Source organism: Aspergillus candidus (assembly GCF_002847045.1).
Source record: "Aspergillus candidus strain CBS 102.13 unplaced genomic scaffold BDW47scaffold_8, whole genome shotgun sequence".
NCBI lineage: Eukaryota > Fungi > Ascomycota > Eurotiomycetes > Eurotiales > Aspergillaceae > Aspergillus > Aspergillus candidus.
This window is the reverse complement of record NW_020194013.1, coordinates 446821-470940: the sequence shown is the minus strand read 5'-3', so window position 1 is coordinate 470940 and position 24120 is coordinate 446821. Positions and strand designations below refer to the sequence as shown.

The 24120-nt window shown below is 51.6% G+C and overlaps 11 protein-coding genes across 11 annotated transcripts; 5 read left to right on the top strand and 6 right to left on the bottom strand.

The window, feature by feature from the left end:
• Nucleotides 1-730: 730 nt before the first annotated feature.
• On the top strand, nucleotides 731-1369 carry BDW47DRAFT_101341 (uncharacterized protein). The gene is made up of 2 exons (XM_024811640.1): nucleotides 731-926; nucleotides 979-1369. Exon 2 carries the CDS (start codon nucleotides 1012-1014, stop codon nucleotides 1216-1218), a length of 207 nt encoding a protein of 68 aa, XP_024674583.1. The 5' UTR covers nucleotides 731-926; nucleotides 979-1011; the 3' UTR covers nucleotides 1219-1369.
• Nucleotides 1370-1759: 390 nt separating this feature from the next.
• On the bottom strand, nucleotides 1760-3635 carry BDW47DRAFT_134863 (MFS transporter; the record flags this gene model as incomplete). Its single annotated transcript, XM_024818184.1, has 4 exons — nucleotides 3369-3635; nucleotides 2868-3253; nucleotides 2494-2770; nucleotides 1760-2396 (listed from the first exon to the last, which is right to left on the bottom strand). The coding sequence occupies exons 1-4, from the start codon at nucleotides 3527-3529 to the stop codon at nucleotides 1760-1762; spliced, it is 1461 nt and encodes a 486-aa protein (XP_024674582.1). The 5' UTR covers nucleotides 3530-3635.
• Nucleotides 3636-4993: 1358 nt separating this feature from the next.
• Nucleotides 4994-5376, bottom strand: BDW47DRAFT_115934 (40S ribosomal protein eS28; the record flags this gene model as incomplete). The annotated part of the gene is made up of 3 exons (XM_024814857.1): nucleotides 4994-5055; nucleotides 5157-5240; nucleotides 5316-5376. The coding sequence occupies 3 exons, from the start codon at nucleotides 5374-5376 to the stop codon at nucleotides 4994-4996; spliced, it is 207 nt and encodes a 68-aa protein (XP_024674581.1).
• Nucleotides 5377-5769: 393 nt separating this feature from the next.
• cyn1 (putative cyanate hydratase) lies at nucleotides 5770-6761 on the top strand. The gene is made up of 3 exons (XM_024820138.1): nucleotides 5770-6079; nucleotides 6137-6576; nucleotides 6633-6761. Exons 1-3 carry the CDS (start codon nucleotides 6059-6061, stop codon nucleotides 6652-6654), a joined length of 483 nt encoding a protein of 160 aa, XP_024674580.1. The 5' UTR covers nucleotides 5770-6058; the 3' UTR covers nucleotides 6655-6761.
• A 267-nt stretch (nucleotides 6762-7028) lies between these two features.
• BDW47DRAFT_123580 (putative C2H2 finger domain protein) lies at nucleotides 7029-8276 on the top strand (the record flags this gene model as incomplete). Its single annotated transcript, XM_024816081.1, has 3 exons — nucleotides 7029-7151; nucleotides 7274-7959; nucleotides 8039-8276. 3 exons carry the CDS (start codon nucleotides 7029-7031, stop codon nucleotides 8274-8276), a joined length of 1047 nt encoding a protein of 348 aa, XP_024674579.1.
• A 309-nt stretch (nucleotides 8277-8585) lies between these two features.
• On the bottom strand, nucleotides 8586-9692 carry BDW47DRAFT_101335 (uncharacterized protein). The gene is made up of 3 exons (XM_024811638.1): nucleotides 9357-9692; nucleotides 8852-9257; nucleotides 8586-8759 (listed from the first exon to the last, which is right to left on the bottom strand). The coding sequence occupies exons 1-2, from the start codon at nucleotides 9561-9563 to the stop codon at nucleotides 9174-9176; spliced, it is 291 nt and encodes a 96-aa protein (XP_024674578.1). The 5' UTR covers nucleotides 9564-9692; the 3' UTR covers nucleotides 8586-8759; nucleotides 8852-9173.
• A 124-nt stretch (nucleotides 9693-9816) lies between these two features.
• BDW47DRAFT_101333 (DNA-directed DNA polymerase delta POL3) lies at nucleotides 9817-13446 on the bottom strand. The gene is made up of 2 exons (XM_024811637.1): nucleotides 12903-13446; nucleotides 9817-12852 (listed from the first exon to the last, which is right to left on the bottom strand). Exons 1-2 carry the CDS (start codon nucleotides 13296-13298, stop codon nucleotides 9931-9933), a joined length of 3318 nt encoding a protein of 1105 aa, XP_024674577.1. The 5' UTR covers nucleotides 13299-13446; the 3' UTR covers nucleotides 9817-9930.
• A 216-nt stretch (nucleotides 13447-13662) lies between these two features.
• BDW47DRAFT_101332 (putative protein kinase) lies at nucleotides 13663-16749 on the top strand. The gene has a single exon (XM_024811636.1). It carries the CDS (start codon nucleotides 14148-14150, stop codon nucleotides 16494-16496), a length of 2349 nt encoding a protein of 782 aa, XP_024674576.1. The 5' UTR covers nucleotides 13663-14147; the 3' UTR covers nucleotides 16497-16749.
• A 924-nt stretch (nucleotides 16750-17673) lies between these two features.
• Nucleotides 17674-18496, bottom strand: BDW47DRAFT_101331 (uncharacterized protein). Its single transcript, XM_024811635.1, has 3 exons — nucleotides 18043-18496; nucleotides 17897-17986; nucleotides 17674-17834 (listed from the first exon to the last, which is right to left on the bottom strand). Exons 1-3 carry the CDS (start codon nucleotides 18155-18157, stop codon nucleotides 17710-17712), a joined length of 330 nt encoding a protein of 109 aa, XP_024674575.1. The 5' UTR covers nucleotides 18158-18496; the 3' UTR covers nucleotides 17674-17709.
• A 418-nt stretch (nucleotides 18497-18914) lies between these two features.
• On the bottom strand, nucleotides 18915-19982 carry BDW47DRAFT_123576 (DUF3716 domain-containing protein; the record flags this gene model as incomplete). The annotated part of the gene is made up of 3 exons (XM_024816080.1): nucleotides 18915-19513; nucleotides 19605-19898; nucleotides 19955-19982. The coding sequence occupies 3 exons, from the start codon at nucleotides 19980-19982 to the stop codon at nucleotides 18915-18917; spliced, it is 921 nt and encodes a 306-aa protein (XP_024674574.1).
• Nucleotides 19983-20803: 821 nt separating this feature from the next.
• Nucleotides 20804-24106, top strand: BDW47DRAFT_101329 (phosphatidylinositol-3,5-bisphosphate 5-phosphatase). Its single transcript, XM_024811634.1, has one exon. The coding sequence runs from the start codon at nucleotides 20916-20918 to the stop codon at nucleotides 24003-24005; it is 3090 nt and encodes a 1029-aa protein (XP_024674573.1). The 5' UTR covers nucleotides 20804-20915; the 3' UTR covers nucleotides 24006-24106.
• The last annotated feature ends 14 nt before the right edge of the window (nucleotides 24107-24120 follow it).

Genomic DNA, 24120 nt, shown 5'->3' with positions numbered 1-24120 from the left:
TCCATGGAGGAATCAAAGCATGGGATAGTTGTCGTCTGCAGAAGAATTGAAGAATCTACCATCCTCAGAAGGAACGGGGTCGTCATCGTCCTCAGAAGCCATGGGTTCGTCTGGGCCCGATACAGGCATTGCTGTGTGCTCATCATGCCATCGTAGAAGCGCTAGGATATGGCACAATGCATCACGCCGTCCCTCAGGAGACTGAAGGTTAAACCATTGGTGGTGCTCATATAGGCGAACGTGTCGTTGTCTTCATCGTCGACCAAGACTCTATGGTTTTCCTCGGTTGAAACGGCTATGTATTCCTCGTAGTCGGAAGCGAATTGGAAATGCACAAAGCGAACGAAGGTGCTTGGACTGTCTGGCGGCTCTCCAGGAAACCAGTGCTTCACCGAGGTACTGAGCCAAGGTCGCATTTGATATCACTGACTTGAGTTGTCCGCTTGTCTTGTCAAAACGCATGTACTTGAACGCCTTCTTCGCCTTAAGAACGGCTAGGGATGGGTTTCTCATTGCCCAGTCCTGATCATGGTGGCGCACCTTGTAGGTTCCACCGTCGTCTTCTGCACTGATTTGATACATCCCAGCCACGTAGGTTGTACACTTCCTACGCTTCACTCGTGTCTGTACCTCACAACCGTCTGTTGAATCCTGTGAAAGACAGAGGTCGAGGCCAAATTGGAGAAAACAGACCAGGAGATGGACCGTCACTTCCTCCGGTTTAGTTCGCCGCGTCTCGTGTTGATCCTCATCGACCTCATCGGGGACAACTTCAAACTCGGACGAAGATGGCTGCGACGGGGAGGATGAGCCTACGATGGCGGCTGTAGAATCAACATACCCAACACGCTCCGCAGGCCGCCTCTCTCGCTGGGGTAAGACTCTTCGCTTGGCAACAGGCTCCAAGCGCAGCTCAGTCATTCAAGGTATGCCTAATTCCCCACCGATGATTATCTCGTCCTAATCCGATCTCCAAAGGTCCACGTCCTTGCCGTCACATGCGCATCGGCAATGTACCTCTACGCCCACACCGCCACCATCCCCGTGGAATTCCTCGATAAGTTCGACGAACCGTTTTGCTACTCGCCAAGCCGTCCAATCATGGTCAAATATCGCCGCATCACTATACTAAGAGCATATTCATGGGTGAGGCTACATAGGATACTCTGTACAGGTACATGTAGCTATTGTACGAAGACTTGGAAGCGCGCTATTTAGACGACACAGAGGGCTCTACATCTGCCGATAATTCGATATCCGAGGGCTAAGCTGCCATGCCAGAGTCTCATCTACATTTCAGAACAGGCGTTGGCTCATCCACACCAGGGAACCCTTTCGCCGGACTACACGCGCTTTGATCAAGTTCAACGGGCCAGCGTTATGGATCCCGGATTATTGGGAATGTGCCCCCCTTATGAACGAGTGCTGATACGACCAGCTACGAAAGAATTCCTAGCAGCTGGACTGCAGGAAACAATGCCTGTGCTTTATTACAGGCTGTATGATACAACGATTACGACCACGCGTCTAGAAGATCATAGAATCTTTTCATATAGAGTCGTGTGAACTATTAATTCAATATCAGGAGTGTACAACCAGACCGAATGCCAGTAGGATTCTACCAGTCGAGGGTTACTAAGCTATATATCATGTCTAAACACTTTTCTACACTGCAAAGCTGTTATCTTCTAGGCGACAATTCTATTCCACCAATGTCCAAAACCACCACCTATCCCTACCAACCCATGCAGTGCCATATCTACTCCTCAGGCGTCTTAGCCAGCAATCGACTCCGCCGTCGAATCCTCCCCCCATAGCGATAAAACACAAACGGAATAGGAATCAAAAGCACCTCCACCAACCCCAGCATCGTCCCCGCCCAATGAACCCCCATAGCCCCATACATCTTCGACCCCGCCAGCGGCAGAACCCCCCCAAAGAAGTACCGCACAACGGAGTTCCCCGCCAGCGCAGACGCAGCGTAGATCCCGTAGCTACCAGCCAGGTAGTACGTCGTGTAGATGAAGACGAGGCCGTTACCCATCCCGAACGGCACGCCGGCCAGGATCGGCGAGATCCAGTGCACGGGTGGTCGCGCCGTCCAGGAGAACCAGAGCTCGCCGATGGGGATCAGCACGCTGCCGATGCAGATGACGCAGACGGTGGCTTCGGGAGCGACTTGGCCTGTTACTGGGTCGCGGGGGTGAGACGCGATGAGGCGCCGGAGGAGTGGTTCGGCTGATACGGCGAGGGCGACGCCTGCGCCGATCCCGCAGTAGCCGAGGCCTGCGAGGCCTGGTTCCCAGCCGCGGAGGTCTTGGTAGACGATGGGGTATCCAACGAAGCAGAGGAAGAGGACGGAGTAGATGACACCGATGTAGAGGTTCCAGAATAGACTATATGTTTATTAGCGTGGCTTAGTGACTGGGCTCAGTTGGGAAGTTGTGTCTCCAGGGCGTAAAGTAGATTATTGGGTAAGGGAGCAAGATCTACCAGATGGGTTCGAAAACCGCCATGATGAGTGGCCGGCCGAGGTTAGTCTGCATTATCTGCCACCACCCCTTATCTCTTTGGTCATCGTAGCGCGTCCACCATCGCATGTCTCCCGTCTGTTTCTGCTTAGCGACGCATCGACGCCGCAGAATAGCGGGCGCGTATGTTTCCTTGATGAAAAAGAGGGCGATCAATGCGGCGCCGCCGCAGATGAGCACGATCCAGTTGATCCAGCGCCACCCCAAATACTGGTATACGAACCCGCCGATAATGGGACCTGGTGGGGTGCGGTGTTAGCGGGATCATTGATGGGTGGGCCATGCTAGTTCAGACTCCACGTCTGGTTCAGAACCTGGGGGAGCGGGGGGCCATACCGAGAACAGGACCGTTCATGGACCCAAGACTCCAAACACTGAACGCCAGCGCTCGATGCTGAGGACTGATGATGTCGTTGAGCGTGCCAGGCGCAATCGCAACCGGGCAACTGCCAAAGAACCCGCCGAAGAATCGGCTCGCCAGAACGGCCGCCAGGTTCGGTGCCAGTGCGACGGGGAGAACTAGCACCACGAATAGAGCCGTCGTAACCAGATAGATCGGGCGACGACCGTACATTTCAGATAATGGGGCGAGCACAAGGCATCCTAACCCTAGACCAAACAGGTACGTCGTCAATCCGAGGAGGGTGATCGTCCGCGAAGCCACATCGAACGACTCCTGGATTCCAACCACCCCGGATGTATATGCTGTTGAACAAAGGATTCTACGCGATTGGATTTTCTCCGTGAGCTACTATTCTGCAACAGACGGGTCCACTCTAAGCCCAAGACCGAGGTAGGTAGGAGACTGGTGCGCGAGCAACCCTGCCTCGAACTTACATATTGGTGGTAGAGAACGAAGTTGACCCGACAATGAAGCACTTGTACCATAACGGATACTGCTGGGGGTTTTCGGCGTCGTTTTCCTCCCACGTCACTTCAAAGGCCGGGTCCTGAGCGGCAGGGGAATAGTCCACGCGATGGCCATCTTTCTCGTCCATGTCGGCGCGGGCCGTTTGCGCCTCCAACAGGGCCGACTGTAAGACAATCCACGCCGCAGGAACTCAACGCTGGGTCTCTTCCTCTAAATGTTACTGACGAGTGCAGGCTGTCGACAGGTATATGGAATGTGAGTAGAGTGGACCATCCCAATCAATGTAGAGAGTTGAAATACACCAACAAGCTACCTAAAAGAGGAGCGTTCCCCGTCTGGGGATAGCCCCGCCATGCTCCAAATGGGGACGGAATCGCGGAACAGATTCCACCAGATGTGACTAAGGATTAGAAAGACCGATGATCTGCTCCGTTCAGTCTCTTCTCCTCTCATGGATGGTGCCGATCTAACCGGTGCCCTGGCTCTCAGATAACGCCGTCATTGGTTGGTGCAATGACAGCTTAGTCGGCTGGGATTTGAATATCTTGACATTACTTGTGGAGGATCGAGAAGGGACGCGGAACTGAAGTCGACTGATTTGAAATAGATAGTGGTTTGTGCTGATATAAGCTAATATATATATACATGCACCGTTTGTTTCTATATCAGCATGGCGGCAATCATAACACTATCAGCTCGACGGTAAAGCGACTGGGCAGGGGTTGACTCCCTTGGATCTGTCTAGATAGCAACGACGACAAATATAAGGGATAGTGGACTATGCTGAGAATCGTCGTGGCATATCAAGTAGTTTCACCGCTTACGGAGTATTCGGCATCATTTAATCACGATATCTCGAAGAGCTCAGGATTGGTGGTGGTTTAGATCACGACACGTGGAATACGAGGGATATCCTACTTTCTACAACCGCAATCTGCGGACACCGTAGAGCGGTCCCAGGTAGACGTTCACGCAGCAATTACAGACACGCGTATACACTCGACCCGCACGGACTGCGTCGCCTGCGTAAACCAATCTCAAGCAGTGCTCCTGGTGAAGACACTTATCGCACACTGGTCTTCGCTCTGCGGACAAGGCAAAGTTCGGAAACAATCCACAGGCACCAGTGCGAGAGTAGCGCGGCGAGAATTGACCGAAATGGGATGGAGTGTGAAATGCACGTTGGCAACAAAAAGTTGGTATTGATCGACGCAAGAATCAAAAATTCAGGTGTAGCAAACGCGGGAGCCACACGAACGGCAACCGGGAATCCTCGATATCACAGGCAATTGTATTGTTCCTTCTAATCACCACAAGTGTTCCATCCGCGGATCGTAGAGACGCAGGCTCGTGCAGCCTGAAAGGCGATAAGAGGAATCCCGATCCCACCCATTCTTGACCAGTCGTTTCTTCGTGTTTATCCTTGGAAAAGCATTAAATTTTTTCTTTTTGGATCCATTCGTGAAGTGAAATCCTGGACTCTAGCACACAAAAAATCAAAGTCCGAATGGTGCGCCGCCATGAGCTGATACCCCCGTGTACTACCCCAAAAATCCCACTCGAATCCATCCTCCTTGGTGGTTGGGCATTCTTAACGCAGACGTCTGGCTTCACGTTCGGACTCGAGCAGGCAAAGGATGTCGTCGACACGGACTGATTGGAGGAATTGCGAGTCAGTTAATGGTGGTCTCTTTCCAACACCTTCCACCGCATTTCGGGGAAAGGCTCAATATGAAATCAAAACTTGAACCTACCGGGACCCTTGACGTTACGGATGATCGAACGGCTCTGGTCGTCCATGAACTCAACGCGAACCTGGGTGACACCACCGCGAGAGCCTGCATTCCTGGGTTAGCGAAAATTGTTCATGACGGCTCTGGCCTCTATTTCGGAGGCTCTTCGAAGAATCGTACCGGTACGGCCGAGGACTCGCGTGACCTTCACGAGCTTAACGGGAACTTTGGCGGAATCCATGGCGAACGGATGGTTGACTTGCGGTGTTCGCGGGTGAACGTGGGGAGGATGGCGATATCGAGAGGGTGGAATCAGCGTCAAGGTCGAGATCGATAGCGTTGTTGGGAGACTCCGGGCGAAAATTCGTGTGTGCGATTCGGCAGGGCTTGGTAAGCAGGAACCCTCGGGAGCCGGATGGATCAGCATTCTTCCGGCTGACTCAGTAGTCACGTGTATGTGCTATCTGATCTAACCGTTATAGGCATAGCGTCTATCAATTCAAGCACGATTTCTGATTGGCTGTACAAATGCGGGGGGATTAGATAAGATAAGATATCGACATCATTTTCATCGCCGTAGTTATCATGACACCGAGGAATCATCATGGGGGTAGAATGAGACTGGTGAGTATTCTGGATACAGATGCATCTAATGTTGTACTGTACTCTTTCTAAACAACCGCACACCCGAACTTCACATGGCACTCACCCCTCACTTACCCCTTATCAACCCTCCCACTCCCCCACCCCCTCATCGGCGTCCACCGGATACATGATGACCCCGCATACACTGTTGGAGAAAGGTCCGCTCGCAGTTATATAAGAATGACATCGTACATTCCCAGGGCTTTAAAGCCCCTCTGTAATCCCATGAGCTCCTCACTTTAAACGCCATTCTGTCATCAGAAACCCGATTATTCGCCATGGATCTCGCAACTCTCGACGTAAGGCTGACTCTCCATCCAGTCGACTCATTTGTATAGAGAACTGATAGACTTCAGACCAGCCAGCACCCCTACCTGCCGGAGGCCGCGCATACCCTCTTCCGCGCCAAAACCGCCAAAAAACTCAGCTTTGAGAAGATCGCCCAGCACATCGGTCGCAACGAGGTCGCCACGGCGGCTATCTTCTATGGTCAGGCCAAGGCATCCCCGCAAGACGTGCACAAGCTAGCCACTTTGCTGGGAATCCCCGAGGAACCACTGGCCGAACAGCTGGGTGGTTTTCCCGACCGCGGTCGCTCGGTGGAGATGCCGCCCCGGGAGCCCCTGATCTACCGTCTGTATGAGATTGTGCAGAACTATGGGTATGCGTATAAGGCGGTGCTGAATGAGAAGTTCGGCGATGGCATCATGAGTGCTATCTCGTTTTCGACCAAGGTGGAGAAGGAGACAGATACCGATGGGAACAACTGGGCTGTGATCACCCTGCGTGGAAAGTGGTGAGTTCTCTCTATATCAGTCTTCTGTCTCGAGATGAGTATACTGACATTGGTAGGCTGCCATTCTCGCGGTTTTGAGTGGTGGGAAGGATGGACTTGGAGATTATTGTGATTACCTATGAATGTCCCGTAGCAATGACCATGTAATGACTGCTGTCTGCATTGATTGATAGCTTGTAGTGAAATGTACTGAGCAGTCACCACCTCTCCAGTGATTGTGCCCCGTGACTCGACCTGCTTGTTTTGCTGCCCTCTTATTTACTTCCTCTCCTACCAACTTGATCTTGTCTTCCACCGCCCCCTTCACTTTCACACTGGTCATTTTCCTTCTTTACCCCTTTCTACTTTCCTTTCCAAACCAGACATCACCAGGAGTGATGACGGCATCTTTGTCTGGCAAGGTGCGCTGCACCTATATTGACTGTCCTCAGGCTTTCTACTCCATCAGAGAGATGAAGAATCACAAAGACAACTTCCCCGAGCACCACTACTGCAAGCGATGTGACGAAGACTTCCACAATGAGGAAAGTTTCATGATCCACAAGCTCAAGAGCACCAAACACATCACCTGTCCTGTCTGTAGCATGGAGTTTAACAGCGAGGGAGGTCGCGACGCCCACATTCGCCAGGCAAGTACCTAACTCCCGACAGTCATTTATCGATGTCCCAAATCTAACCCGATCTCCTGGCCCGACAGAACCACCGCACTCCTCAAGCCATCGTCTGCGTCGGCTGCAGTTCCAAGTTCAAAAGCGCTAGCTCCCTGATGCAGCACATCGAAGCGGACGAATGCGAGAAGATCCCCCAACTGCGTCTGCTGCACGAGCAGTCCAAGAAGCTCATCATGAAGGAATTTCTGCTGAAGGGTGGCCAACACGCCTCGCATCCGGTGATCCCCGAACGCGATAATCTCGACGACCAAGATGGTGGGGTCTCGCTCGCGGGGTGGGATTTCGAGGCTATGGCCTTCCGCCCTAAGCCCACCACCGAGCCCAAGAACGATCAGGCTGATCATGTCGCGAAAGACTCGGCCAACATGGCCTTTGAGCACTGGCCTCTCCCGGGCGAGCGTCCCGAGACGGAGCTCAAGGACTTCCCCAAACTGTCTTTGAACGAGCAGGGCAACGACGAGACCGATCCGTGCCATGGTAACTTAGTCAGACCCAAACCCCGTGTGCTGAAGTCTACTCAGGCGGCCAGTGGGGGTGCAAACACGCCCAACGCCGGCCAGACGCTTCTGCTCCTGGATTCCAAGTGGGATGCCAACAGGTTCTTGCACGGCGCCAGCTCGCGCTATATGTGCCCTTGCGGTATGAGTTTTGACGCCAAGGAGGAATTTGAGATGCACATTTTAAGAAAGACTACGGCGACCCGTACCACTCAGTACGTCTTCCCATTCGTTGAAAATACTAATTATCATTCCCAATAATTGTTTATAGATGTTGTCTAATAACGATGATAGATGCCCCGGCTGCCTCCGCGTTTTCAAGACTACTGCCGCCCTCATCGCGCATTGCGAATCGCCCAGCACCCGTTGCGACGTCAACGTGGGTAGCCGTTTCCCGCAGATCATCGACGAGCTGAGCGGCGGAGTCATCCAGATGGCCGGGTTTTATCCAGACGGCACCGCGAAGTACGAGGCAGGCAAGTTGGATCTGACGGAGACGACTATGGTGGGGACCGACTTGCGCAAGTGGTAGTTTGGTTCCGCATTCCGACTTTGTTCTTTTTTTTTCTTTGCCTACATGTAGCTTCCAGTCAGAGAGGCTGTTTACTGGTGTAGGGAGCTTCTCGAGTTGAAGGTCAGGTTAGTTTCTACATCGTCCAGGGGTGAACAGGATGCGTTATTTCCAACGGAGACCATAGTCATCTATACCAGCGTTCTATCATGAGATGAGACCGTATTTACTACGTGCAAACAGATTGATTCATGCGTAGACACGGCAAGTAGTATAGTATCTCAACCAAAATGTAAATGTCAGTACCATTACGGCAAGACTACACATTCTCCTGGCTTCCAGCAGCAAAATACCAGAGTATTTCCCCAAACACAGCTAAACGCTTACAGTCTTGCCCTCCTACCTCCTATCCAAGAAGACATCGACAAAACAACACTCCTATATGCCAAATCCCGATCCTAACAACATTCCTCACAGCACTCGAAGCAGAGAAGACCAGTACACCTGCGAGGTTTCGGATTAGATCGGTTTCCATCATGTCATTTCGCAAATCATATACTCCACTACTTGGTGTGATAAGGAAGTGGTGGACTTACATTCCACAGCAGACGTCGCCCGCACCACCGCCTCGCAGCTGGAAATCTGTTTCTTTCGGCTGTAGATATTGTGAGATAGATAATCTCACATGCTCACGAGTGTACAGGGTAAGAATCTGTGAGTGTGGGTAGATGGAGAAAGAGAGACATTACCCTCTGGGACTCCTCCACCTGGTTATTACCAGCAGAAGGAGCCTCCGGACTAACAGGCTGTCGCACAGTCAGGGTCTCGGCGTCCCAAGTGGGCTCTTTCTGCTGGGAACCGGAGTCCGAGACCGAGTCTTTCTTAGAAGACTTGAGGAAGTCGAGGAAGGCCATGTTCTCATAAATCGTAGTATCGGTAGAGTAGGTAGCAAAGAGAACGATGCTGAATAGAAAAAGACAGTGACAAACGGGGTGAAGAGATCTTTTTTTTTAAAAAAAAACTGATATCAGAGAATGGCCTCCTGGTTTACACAGCGATCCTTGTGTCGCCAGAGGGCTACCACCTCACCTATATACCTACACGCCTCAAGTCATTATATACTGCGTCCTTACAGCGAGCTATACATTTCACCATGCAGTGAGGTGTCTTGTGTCTCATTTCGACCCAATCCTGGTAGCTTGATCTCGGATGGCTGCTACGTATGACGGTTGCACATGAGGTGCAATGGTAGTATTCTCCGATTGTCGTACGGATAATAAGACACAGGAATATCCTAGGCAGCTTCATTCTGAGCCAGATGGTGGGCTAAGCTTTGATTAAGCCTTGCTGAATACCTGTGAGCCTTTCTTGGCTGGGTTGTCTTAGGCGACAGCATTTGCTGTCCCAATTGTAACCATCTTTCTATGTAGAGTGGCGTTGAGATAGTCGTGAGTAAACAATTCAACAGAATTGAGTGAATTATAGAATACGGAATATGAAAAGAGTAAATAAGTTCAAATGATAATTAGGCACCTCTTATATAGTACCAACGACTTCCATCGTCATTTCATGCGTCCATGCCGTTGCCGATACGCCAATTCCCAGCAAAACAAGGTTCAATGTCTAGTCATACAGGATTCCAAACCAATCCCAGTTCCATCCCGTCGAACATGGATCACCACGCCCCCGCGTCAAAATCGAACCGGGACAGCTCCTTTTGCGAATCCTCCACGTCCTTCTTCGCCTTCATCCGCATGTAGAAGATAGGGCAGTCCCGCGACGAGCAGATCACCTCGCAGTGCAAGCTGCCCTGGCACCGCTGGCACTGCGTCCACAGCCGTCCGAATCGCACTTCCAAGTCCGACACCTTGGACAGAGACTTGGTGTAAAGCTCCCCGAGACGCGGCTGGCAGTTTTGGCACACAGCCCCCGCCATCTCTTCCTTGCCTGTCAGCGGCTTCTTGCATCCCAGGCAGGTTTGCGTCTTCTTGGCGAACTTCATCAGCCCTCCCATTGTCGGGGCGGCTACTGAGATGGACCGCGTGTGCTCGCCCGTCAGCAGTTGGTTCGCCTTCTTTTCCCCGAGAATCGGTTCGAAGATACGACCCAGCGGGTTCGCAAGTTGGTTGTCGAGGTAGTACTTCGTGTCGATCGGGATGTTGTTCTCCAGCACGTAGAGCGGGTCCTCCGACCGTTCGTAGTTCTTCGACCCGCCTGCGCCCTTAATTATCACGTACGCCACACGGTCCCCGAGGGTGGGAGCAGAGCCGGCATCGCGCTTGCGCATTCGCTCGGCCAGTTCAACGTGCGCCTGTTTGGCCGTGTAGTCACTCTTCGACAGCGCTTTCGTAATCACGAGTTTGGACATGTCGACCTTATTCTGGAGCAATTCCGAGATGGTCTCCTTGACGTACTGCTGGGCCCCCTCGGGATCCCGGTCAATGAGGATCCGATGCAGCACCGTCTCGATGACGTTTTGAACCAGCAAGCAGTTATCTCGGCGCACCGTCTCGATACCCTTCGTGTCCATCTTGTCAAATTTGTTGGGGTTCGTCCAATACAGCCCCGCATATCGCTTTTTGTTGATCAGGAGGTAAGGAAAGTAGACCTTTTCGAATTCAAGCTTGATCGGCTTGATGAATTTGGAAGAGACGTATTCCGACGCCTCCTGTCCAAGTTTCATCGCCTCCTCGAGATCGGTCACTCCAAACTTGACCATGACCGAGTCGGTATCGCCGTAAATAACCCGCGCATCGTGCGAATACCCGTTGGCGATCGTGTACTTAGCCTCCACCTCCTGCTTCGTCTTCTCGATCATCTGACGCCCGTAACTGGTGGTACTACTAGCGATCGGCAGGCACGGAAGTTTACCGACAGTAGCACCAGTCAACCCGTAGACACTGTTCGCGCTGACTTTCAGTGCAAGCTGCCGTCCGTTCAAGACGGCTTTTTTGAACGGATCCGTCTCCACAGCCAGCTCCTTCTTGGCGCGCTTTCGCGCAGAAAGCAATTCTTCGAGAATCTGCGACAAAAGGCCCTTGCGAACATTCGGCGTGCAGAACATATCACCGTTTGGTGTCACAATATAGTCCTCGTCCTGTTTTAACTTGAACCTCTCAATGCTGTTCTTGTTCAGCAGCGTGGTGTAACATAAGTTGTGGGCTTGAATGATGGAGGGGTATAGAGATGCAAAATCAAGGGTGGCAATCGGCACGCGATAGTAGCCTCGAGACGGTTCGATAACGGTGGCGCCTTCGTAATCTTGTTGGTCGGCCGGCTTATCGTTGGGGATGACGAGCTGTTGTTCCAAAGCCTTGCGGAAGAGCTGACTGATGAACTTGACTTGTTGGCCACGCGACAATAGAAAATTGAACGGGACTCCCGTTACTCTCGCCATCTCGGTGTAGTTGACAAGACACATGAGCTTATCCATTAACCGCTGCGGCAAATATGCGTCTTTCAGACAGTAGACCGCCAGACGTCTCCGCGAGTCTGGAGTCCCGTTATACAGCTCTGTGATCATGGTGTGGTGGACATCTTCCTTTTGTTCGCCCAGGAATTCGTAAGATACCGAGTTCAAGGTATAGCTTCGCAGATGGTAGTCTCTCTGGACTAATTGTAAAAGGTCCAGTTGGATTCGTCCGTTGGTATTGGTCGTTTTCGTGTCGCGGTTGCCCATCTGTTTACTCGAAAAGTTCGAGGACGTCGCTTCGGAGCGAATGCCATTCAATCTAGTCCAATACGGGAAATTCGTGCATTTGAGGTGTTTCGCGCGGTCCAATAGGTAGGGGAAATCGAAATTGGCAATGTTGTATCCGATGATCACATCTGGATCCACCTTCTCCACGAAGTCACGCCATGCCATGAGCATCTTCTCTTCCTTTTCGAATTCGAGGATCTGCGTGTTGACGATCAAGCTGCACGTATCTAGAACGAAGACGTTGCGGATGAACGGCTTCGATTCTCCGTACCGAGTCACAACGTTGGCTATTTGAATCACGGGGTCTTGGTTCGGCTCGGGGAAGATGCCCTTCCGCCCGGCGCATTCAATGTCGAAGGACAAGACGCGAAGCGGTGCCATTTTCGCCCATTCACCATTGGGCGGGTGGGCAATTAGGTCCCGATAGTCAACGGTAGCCTCGATTTGACAATTCGACATCCTCTCCCGAGGGTCCAGGAGGCGGTACTTTCCAGCCTTTGCCTCGACCCAGGCCATGCCGGAAATATCTGTATCGATCATAAATCGTAGAAGGTATTGGATATTATCGAAGGTGAGAATTCCGGAATCTGACTTGTTCCACAGGCCCTTGTAGTTCACGCTCTGGGCTCCGTTCTCCAGCGCGCCCCGCACCTTGCTGATGAATTTCGGCTCGGTCACGGTGATCTTCAGGTAGTAGCTCTTCTGATTCCCTTGAAATCCATAAATATTCTCCCTCATCGTTATCTGAACGGACTGGATGACCGGGGTGAACTGCCCCAGTCTGCTTTCCAGGAAAGCTCGATAAGGGTCGCAATCATCTTTCGTGAAGCCCACCGGAGCGGCAATATATAGATAATGTTGGAATCCGGTAACGTGTAGCAAGACCGACTGACCAGCCTATCGAAAAAGTTAGAACCTAGTATAACGGAGCGCCGTGCAAATAGTACCTCTGTGACACCAAATAACCGAACGGCTGTTTTACCGCCCAGAATTGTACCCTCCTCCGCGTCGATCTGTTGAAAACAGACATTCTCCTTTGTCGGGTCAAACGGACCCAGAGGGGGTCGCTCCCACTGCTGATCTTTTTCGGAATTGCTGCCCTTCAGGTCATTTATGTCCTGTGTCAGCTTCTCCAAGACTTCCTCTTCAAACTGGCTCTTTTGCGGTTGGCTGGAGCCCGGCACTTTGCGCTGGCCACTCTGGATGGTTGGGCCCAGCTTGGAAGATGACAATGCATCTAGTTTCCGTTTTTTCATTGAACTGGGGGAGCTCTGGACATTGCGCGGGTTATTGGTTGCGTCACCTAAAACCCGCTTCTGGGGCGTGGCGACGGCTTCAGTCATGGTGGAGAGTCATATACGACCAACAAAGGGCAATGGTTGAGTGGATTGGGATCAATTCAGCAGATTGTATCAGGCGAATCAGGATTTCTGGGGATTCAGATTCCAGTATCTAGCGACGTCAACACAATTCCAGCGCGGACGAAATGCGCTTCCTGTTCCTGCGATGCAAGTTCGTGTTTCGGTCGCGCCTGACGTGACACCTCTTTACGCGTTGGCCGCAGATCACGTGGATGTACATTGCACTATTAGATAATCTGCACATGTATGACGGCATTACGGCCTGAGGCAGCAGTGCGGCCTGCCCGATTTTTTTGAGTCACAAATCGCCTTGATTGGATCTCCATCTGCAATTCACTGCCAGTCAGGACAACTGCTGGACTGGACACCTGGTCTCAAATCCACAGTGTAACACGTTTTGGAGTGGACAGATGTCTTGAGCAGCTGAACGACTGCCTACCTACGCCTTGTCATTGACATTGCATTGATCAGGCTTAGAATTTGATGGAAGCCTGCCGGTTGTCCAAGTGACCCATACTTGCTAACGCGGATCTGGCCAGTAGTTTCATTTCTCAAATCGCCTTTTAAGTTCGCCTATCCCTTCCTATGCACTGCGTGAAGGAAGGATTCCTACCATGGTCAGAAGAAACAGGGCTTTATGAATATTTTGAGATCACATTCGGGACAACTTCCAGCACTCTCTTCGTCGTTGTATCCGCACCCGCAGTATACTATGCATGAAAGCTGCTACTAGAGGTGCCCTTAACCGCTTTCGATCCACGTGCAGCTCAAACGTGTTTATGATAGTCAAATGTTACCATTTCTTAAACAGTCGGAGAAGCTATCACTAAGATGTCAATGTTCAAGTCGGCAGCGGACAATTCCTCGTCTGACTCGCAGCCCAGCTTTGACGAGAGCGAGCACCATGTGGTTGCGAGCACAGATCGTCATGCGGGGTGTAAACCTCAATTCTCGAGGCGGCGCACAAGTCCTCCGTCACTCCAAGCGGAAAGTCAAGAATCCCAAGCCGATGAGTCCAAGGACGCCCTGGATGTTGATGCCGACGGCCATGCCAATTACATGACCGCCGCGCTTCTTGAATTTTACTGCATGTCTCGGGCAGCAGACTTGCTCAATACCCAGAATGATTCACATAAACGCTTCACGAGAGATTCTCCAGAGGTACAGTACCTGGGGAAGAAAATGTATACGTTCAAGTCACGCTTCCTGTCTTCGGTTGGTGTCTTGGCCGATGGGGTTGAGAAGGACGAGTTGCGGTCAACAAGGCAGTATTATCGTGATACGCTGGACATGATTGGGGCTTCAGCCTTGGATGATCTCAAGTTGGATGATGCCCACGCACAGACTCCGCCCATAGGCGGTCCGCAAGATGTGGTACTGGCCTCCAGGCCGCCGGGGGGGATGCCAATTCGTCCTGATAGCCGATCCGCCGGTTTTGCACAACACCCGAGGAACCGCCGACCCGATATTTTGGATATCGAAAAGCTGCTTACGAGTGGAAACGGTATTGGCATGGGTCGTCAATTGGAAAACATCCATCTCGATCCGGCGAACTGGCCTATCCAACCATCGCCCCTCATAGAAAGCTCCCCTGCCAGTTTTCCACTGTTCAGCGGAAACCTGCCACCTCCGATCAATCGCTTGTCTCGCTATGCAGTGGAGTTCTCGGAAGTCAAATTTCTTGGGCGTGGTTCGTTCGGTGAGGTATATCATGTTAAAAACCACATTGATGGACAGGATTATGCGGTAAAGAAGATCCCACTCAGCCAAAAACGGCTCGAGCAGCTACAGCGTGGGGGTGGGAATCATCTCGAAACGATCATGAAAGAGATCCGAACCCTCGCTCGCCTGGAACATGCCAATGTCGTCCGGTATTACGGTGCGTGGGTGGAACAACATCAGGCTCCTAATCTCCCACCCGCGTCCCCGCCGGCATCCTTTGATCACACGTTGGAGTCGACTCAGAGTAGCTTGGCTGGCCCAGAACCGACCGACAACCAAAGCTTTGGGGTTGTTTTTGAGAATACAGAAGATTCAATACAACCATCGGTGGGAGAAACATCGCACAGCTCTAGTCGATCACAAGACGGGCTTCTTCATGCTCCTCCAGCCCCACGGCGGAGGAGGATGAGTTATGTTGAAAGCGTCGATGAAAGTAGCGGAGAGGTCGAATCGATCCCGCGAAATTTCAGCAATGTTAGCCATAGTCAGACATCCACATTTGTCAGTGACGATGATGACAATGACGACGATATCTTCACCGACGGATTGAGTCATAATCCGTCAAATATGCAAATACAACGAAGTTATCAGAAAGGGTCCCAAATTCCAGCCGTTGTCCTTCACATCCAAATGTCACTGCATCCCCTTTCGCTCGGTTCGTACTTGAATCCACAATCGCCGCCCCGTGAAGAGGCGAATAGTCCTCTACCTCGACGCCACTGTTATCATTTGGTGCCCTCGTTGAAGTTGATATTGAGCATTATCTCTGGCGTCGAATATCTCCACTCCAAGGGAATCGTCCATCGCGATCTGAAGCCAGCCAACATCTTCCTTTCGTCTCCAGAAAACCGACAGGTCGAGTGCTGCTTCTCATGCCAGTTGGGGAGTGAGAGTGCATCTCGGTACTGCAATCCCCGGATCGGAGATTTTGGTCTCGTGGCAGACATTTCTCATTTCAATGAGCAATCTCCGCAAAGCCCCACCACCACACCCCAGGGTGACTTGAAGCTCAATCACGTTGTGGGGACAGAATTTTACCGTCCATCGTTGGGTAGCAGCGGGTTTGGCACTTCCAGCAAAGGTGATCCTTATGGGAAAGAAACAGCTTGGTATACTATTGACGAGACGCTGGATATATTTTCTCTGGGCGTCATACTATTTGAGCTATTATACCGCCTCGGCACCAGGATGGAACGCCAACTTGTCCTATCGGAATTGACAAGAGGCTCATCTGCTCATTCGTCTACTAGCTCGTCGCCTAATGCACCAATATTCCCTGCGGACTTTGCACAGAAGATTGATCAGGGCCACGCCATGCTACCTTGTGGGGTGTCTATAGCGGAGTCAGTGATGACTTGTATTCGACAAATGTTGAATTATCATTCCCATCAACATTGGAATTGTGTGGATGTTCGGAAGCACTTGGAGATGCTTCTCGCTTCCGTCGACAAACGTTGATGATCTGAGCATTTTCTTGGCGCAGCGGTTTCACGGTTATACATATCGACGCATTGCATTGTTGGTGTCATTCAGAAGGATATCGTGTTTTGAGGAACTGGTACTTAGCTTATGGAGTAATTCGTGTTGGGCTGCTACTTGTTGACCGAGGGCCGAACGAACGAGGTGGAGGGGATACAACATATGGAACCATTTTATTTTTGCTCGCCTCTCCGATTGCGCATTTCATAGCATTTCATCTACTTAATCATGAATTTTGTTTTCTTATTCATCTACCTTGGGCTTTTTTGTGGAGATTAGAAAAATGAGGACATGCCAAGCGCATGAAGAGTCCGCGGGCCTCGGTCGGTTGGAAGTTGGCACATTTTCCCCGCATGATGGACGATCAGATCGACATTGTGTCGGTTCACGCTTGGATAGCAATTTCCAATTTGAAGAATACCCGAATAAGAGATCTACTTCTTTCTTGAACTGGCCTTTCCGGGATGGTCAACTGATCTCTCCTTTCCACCTGCTTTCTATTCTCCAGGTTTTGACATCTCCGACATCATGTCGCGCACGGCCTTCTCTCCAACAGCACCTTACAGCGAGCCTTTGCTCCCTCAGTTGGACGTCCAAAATCCATACTACACCGACCTCCACTACAACCTCCGAGCCTGGGTTCGGAATTATGTCGAGGAAAACATTGCGCCGTATGCACACGAGTGGGAGTCTGCAGGCCAGATACCCGAACCGGTTCGCCAACGCCACTGCCAGCTGGGGTTTGGCATAGTTCACCCCCTGACGACAGTCGAGGATGCAGCCGGACTGTCTCTTCCGGGGAACGTGCCGCGGGAAAAGTGGGATACGTGGTGTAGCCTGATCCTGGCTGACGAGATCACGCGCGTTGGCTATGTCGGCGTCTCCTGGGGACTGGGAGGCGGTAATAGCATTGGGTGTCCGCCCATTGCAAAATTCGGGACCCCGCAGCAAAGACAGCGGTGGCTTCCCAGGGTTGCGAAGGGGGAGATTCGATTCTGTCTCGGGATTACTGAGCCTGATGGTGAGACCACACATAGGACTATGGGAAGTAGACTGGGAAGTATTGTTGGCTGACGAGGAACTTTGCAGCGGGTTCGGACGTCGCGAATATCTGCACCACTGCCAAACGCGAGGGAGATCATTATGTTGTCAGTGGATCGAAGAAGTGGATCACGAATGGTATCTGGGCCGACTACTGTACGGCTGCGGTCAGGACCGGAGGACCTGGGAAATCTGGGATCAGTCTGCTGGTGATTCCTCTAGCGGCTCCCGGGGTGACTCGCAAGAGGATGCACAACTCGGGTGTCAATGCTAGTGGTGAGATCCCGGCCGATTCTTGACTATGTGGGTGTGAATGCTAACGACGAGATCCAAACCAGGCTCGACATTCATTGAACTCGACGATGTTCGAGTCCCGGCTGACCACCTGATTGGCGAGGAGAACAACGGTTTCCCTCTCATCATGTCCAGTATGCAGACACCAGCAGTCACATCTTCCCATTTTCAATACTGATAATCCACCCAGACTTCAATCCCGAGCGTCTCTCCCTCGCCTGTGCATCCTTACGACTAGCACGCGTCTGCGCAGAGGACGCCTTCAAATACGCCGTGCAGCGCGAGACCTTCGGCTCCCCACTCATTCAAAAGCAAGCGATCCAGTCCAAGATATTCAAATTCGGGCTCATGATTGAACCCGCATACGCGTTCATGGAGCAGCTAGTCAACATCGTCGAGCAGACCAAGCACAGGCCGACGGACGATGTCCGAATCGGAGGCATGACGGCGTTGCTCAAGGTAATGTCCACCCGAGCTCTAGAGAAAAGCGTCCGCGAAGCCCAGCAGATCTTTGGAGGTGCTGGTTACAACAAGGCTGGTAAGGGAGCGCGCGTGGAGCAGATCAGTCGTGATGCTCGTGTCCATGTCGTTGGTGGTGGTAGTGAGGAGATCATGATGGGTCTTGCTCTGCAGGAGGAGACTAAGGCGCTTCAGACGAGGCGTAAGGCTTTGGAGAAAGCGTCGCGGTTATAATTTTCGGGGAGCTTTGTACCGTTCAGTATATATCTGTGCTATCCTTAGATATATTGGCTGTTGGCCAGTTGTACATTCAGTGCTCATAGAGAACAATTTTCTTTTGTATTGCTGTCGATGAAATTATGTAGATCTTGATTGTACACTTGACCATTACCCTAACGCCTTGGTTTGCACCATTCTTCCCCGAGGCTGTACAATGTTGCGCTGCTCCCAGGAGATGAGAGACTCGTCCGCCACACCGCTAGTGCGGAACCCAACTCAAGAAGGAAAGAACAAAAGAAGTGGAGGAAGAAGGAAGGAAAGAACAAAGGAAAGAACGAAGGAACGAAAGAAATAGGGATAGCCTTCCCAAAGAAGATGCTAATTTTAAACATAAGCCCAAGGATCATGATGCTCCATCTGCTGCGCCTCCAGCATCGTAATTCGCTTGCGGATCTTCTCAATGTGCCCCAGCATATCCTTTTCGGCATGCTTCAAAAGCTCCAAATTGTCAAACGCGTCGGCACCAAGAGGGAATGGAACAGCTACTTCGCGACGGGGAAGCGCAACAGAGCTAGAAGGTTTTTTGATATTCAAGGGTAATCTAGTAATGGCAGGAGACTGTGAGGTAGGGACGGTTGACACATTGCCCCTTGTGCCCTCGAAACACCCACCTTGCAGTTCCTGCTTTATGACTCTTGGTTTAGGCAAGATTTCCCTTTGTGGTGGGACATGGAACTTGGATGAGGCGCGCTTGTTTTTCTCAAGTGTCCCAGCGGCCTTAGGACATTTTCCTGAGCTTAGGGTCGAATTTTGAACCGTGTCAGTTCCCAGACCTCTAAGCAGCGGCAGGTCATCATCGCTTTCATTGTTATACAGCAGCGACGATGCAACAGCAGTAGTGAGTTCGTAGGTCGGGTCGTTGTCATCGTCAGGCTGTCGGATATTCGGAAATTCGTCTTCGTCATCAGACGTAGCCACCGGGACTAATATTAAAAATTCAGTAAAAATCAACAATAGAAACGACAAGAATGGGTCACTGACGCAAACTACAAGGATACCGTCGACTGCACCAACAGTTGGAGCAATAACCGTTGTACTTCGCGTCTGGGTTGACAGGATCCGAGATGACGATGCAAGAAGCCCAGGGCCCCTTGCCTGTCTTACAGAAGGCGCACCGTTCCCAAGCTTCCTGGCCTCGAGTGTGTCCAAATGCAGCCACGAAGCCTATTGCGTCTTTCAACCCCCTCCTGATAGGATTGCCGGCCGTGTCGACCCGCCAGTCTAGATTACGGACCACGGGGAGTCGGCTGAAGTTCTCCGTACTGAAATGATTCAAAGGTAGGTCATCACTGCCGACGCCGGGAACAACTTTTAGTGGTGATATAAGTTAGCTTGTGTTGCTTGTAGCCAGGGTAAAATCTTACTTTCAACGGGGCGGTTGAACTTCTTCATCTGCGGAGGACGGGATGGAGATATGTCTCCATCTGGGGGACGCTTTTGGTTATTGAGAAACATGCCAAGTAAGTTGCTGTACCTTTTTGTCAGGTTGGGACTGAAATTATATGACAAGTAGGTACTCATATTGGCTGGTGTGGGGGAGGTGGAGGATTACAAGGAGACGCGTTGACGTGTCTCGACCGGTGCGAGAAGTCTCGGCGCTGGCAAAACATAATGAGAGGGTTTCAGGCTTCACTATCACATACAAAAGCTGCATGATGCTCACTCTATGGGTGTGGTGTGGATTGCTTGAATGAAGTGATAGTCCATGAAATGATTATAGAAATCCCTTACAGGGCTTTATGGGAGTTGTTACTACTAGATGAGTCAAGAATACTGCATGGATTTCAAACCATGGCTTTATTTTCATAAATTGTCATTGTTGTTTATATTTGTTGATAAATTTTGAACAAAATATGGGAGAGTAGGTGTAGATATCGAATACTATTGAACAATTAAAATGAATATATATTAGCATTTCCATTGTTAATAAATATATATCTCACGTAGACAGGATACCACCTATCGACATTATGACCCGTTTAGCTATTTTGCAAGCCACGTGCTCACACATGTATACCATCCTCCAATCTCTTTATCAAGAAGTTCGTCACAATAGTACTACGGGACTATACTCTTTCCATCGTTGTCGTATGGAGAGTTGGTGATGATTGACGTCATCCGGCAGATCCACCAAGGCGGTAAGTAACCACACCGATAAGCCCCCAAAGCATGTGGGGAAACTAAACAGACCGACATTAGCGAAACATCTTCCTCTCCAGCTCACCCGACTTGGCTTGCATATATCTTTGCTTTGGTTGATGTGATGGATTCCAGGTCATATCTATAAGCTTACCTGCAGCAGCAGCTTCCTAGCCGTTTTGGATAATGGAGAACTCCAATGAATCGCGTCCCCAAGAGGCGGCGGAAGAAAGAGGCTCTGCATATGGAGACGACAGCTCCTCGCGAGATCCCTCTTTAACCGATGTCATTCCGGCGGAATCACTACCAGACCGCCATGCGTTGGTTACAAACACCCCGTTGACGTCCGGCCAGAAATTACCGGAAGAACCCGCACATGCGTTGGCCCGGAAGCCATCTGACCAAGAAGACTACTCCCGGCTTGCTGCAGCTGTTCCGTTCGGTCCGCTACCATACAAACCAGCCCCCGTGGCACCAATCAGTGATACTGGTGGCGATGAGGAAGACGAGGAGCCTCAGGTGGCAACGTCGTTCGAGCGCGATTCGACCCCGACTTCGGCCCAGAAGCATCGCTCGGTCTTCTTTGACACGGGCGACGAAGGGATCCAGAGGATGCATAGATTCTCGCTGCACGAGACGGCGACACGGTTCTACGTGGTCGGGATGGACCTGTCGGATACACGGTTTAGGATTCTGAAGATCGATCGGACCTCGGATGGCGGAGATCTGAGCGTCTCGGATGATGATATCGTATATACGAAGAGGGAAATGAGCCAGCTGTTGGATGCTATCGATGATGGGAACAAAAGTACTGGCGGTTTGAAGCTCAAGTGCAGCGCTTGGGCCCTTCTGGGGTTTATCCGCTTGACAGGGGCATATTACATGCTTCTGGCCACAAAAAGAAGCCAGGTGGCCATGCTAGGCGGCCACTATGTCTACCAGATCGACGGGACTGAATTGATCTCCCTGACAACGTCGAACTCAGCCCGTGCCAAGCCGGAGAAGAACCCAGACGAGGCAAGGTATATCGCGATATTGAACAACCTCGACTTGACGCGCTCCTTCTATTTCAGTTACTCTTATGACATCACCCACACACTGCAGCACAACATCTGTCGAGACCGCAAACTCCACCGGGATGGACACCCGAAGCAATTCGAGCAGGACTACAACACGATGTTTATCTGGAATCATCATCTACTTGGTCCGGCAATGGAGTCTCTCAAGAAACCATATGACTGGTGTTTGCCAATCATCCATGGATACGTTGACCAATCGAAGATGTCGGTATATGGGCGACTGGTATACATCACCATTATTGCCCGCCGGTCCCGTTTTTTCGCTGGAGCTCGCTTTCTGAAAAGAGGTGCCAACGACCTGGGCTATGTAGCTAATGACGTCGAGACTGAACAAATCGTGTCGGAGGCGACCACAACCTCGTTCCACGCCGCGGGTCCACATCTTTACGCCAACCCGCAATACACCTCGTACGTCCAGCACCGCGGGAGTATTCCCCTCTACTGGACGCAAGAAAGCTCGGGGGTCTCACCAAAACCAGACATCGAGCTGAATCTCGTGGATCCTTTCTACTCCGCAGCCGCTTTGCACTTTGACAATCTGTTTGAGAGATATGGTGCCCCGGTCTATGTTTTGAACCTCATAAAATCACGGGAGCGAACGCCTCGCGAGTCCAAACTACTCAAGGAATTCACGAATGCGATCACCTATCTCAACCAGTTTCTCCCGGACGACAAGAAGATCATCTACCAGCCCTGGGATATGAGTCGTGCTGCCAAGAGCCGTGACCAGGATGTCATTGGGGTTTTGGAACATATCGCGGGCGAAATCATACCCAAGACAGGATTCTTCCAGAATGGATACGATGCCGAATCAGGATTGAGGCTTCAGAACGGGATAGCGAGAACGAACTGTATAGACTGCCTAGACCGCACGAATGCCGCCCAATTTGTGGTGGGTAAAAACGCGCTGGGGCACCAGCTCCACGCACTAGGCATCATCGAAGGGACAACGGTCGAATATGACACGGATGCTGTCAATCTCTTCACCGACATGTGGCATGACCACGGCGACACGATTGCCATCCAATACGGTGGCTCTCACCTGGTCAACACGATGGCCACCTACCGCAAGATCAACCAGTGGAGCAGCCACTCGCGTGACATGGTAGAGAGCTTCAAGCGGTACTACAACAACTCGTTCCTGGACGCCCAGCGCCAAGAGGCATACAACCTGTTCCTGGGCAATTACGTCTTCTGTCAAGGCCAGCCCATGCTGTGGGACCTATCAACAGACTACTACCTGCACCACTCGGACCCCCGCTCCTGGTCGACCATGAAACGGCCAAACTATATCCGCTGGTATACGCCCGCTCATCTCGAGGAACGGGAACTGCCACCTCCGCCGCGGATCCCCGCGGATCCCCTCTCCCGCTACGACGACTACTGGCTTGAATACTACCGCCCACTGGCAGTCTCCTCGTTCTCGAAAGTCTTCTCCTACAAGATGAAGTCCTCCCCTCAATACCTCCCCCTCCGACCCACACCAGGCACGCAAAACGAGCTCAGCCCCTTCGTCGTCCGCATCCCCCACGAACAGCAAGCAAACCAAGACAGACACCATCCCCACCCCCCTAGGATGGTCAAAATCCAAGAACCCGACCCCACCGCCAGCTGGTCCAAGAACCCGCCCCCAACAGACAAACAGCGCCCCGCCAACGGGATCATGAAACCCACCACCACCACCACATCCACCACCCACTCCATGGGCGCCGCATCCTCCTTTAACACCAACACCAACAACAACAACAATAACCTCAGACCCACCATAGACTCCACCACAACCACAACAACAACAACCCCCAGCAAAGCCCAGTTCGCCCAGTGGACGCTAAACCACCTCGTAACAGATTCCCTCAACCCCTCCGTCACGCACACCGAAGCCGAAGAATACGAGCGCTACATCAACCACCCACTGCGCGTCCCCCTCGTCGTATCCTCCGAGGACGAACTCACCGCGACGTCCATCCGCGAGAACGCCACGAACCTCGACCTCCTCGAGTACGCTAACAAGTGTAATGTCGAGGAGGGCGCGCTGGAAGCCAACGCCGAGGAGAATCTCGCTGATTATGGCGAGTTTCTCAATGTCTCTGACGGGGGGTTGACTGTTGTTGCGGAGGATTATGAGAAGAAGAGGTATAAGCGGTATAGGCAGTGGTTGCGGGGGAAGAGCTTGTTTAAGCAGCGGGTTGATGTGTAAATTTTATTTGGTGGTGGTTTTTGTATATCTACATGTTTTGGTTTTATACTTACGATTTAATGACCTTTTCAATGAACGATACCCATGACAGACTTGATAAATTCCATGGGAGATT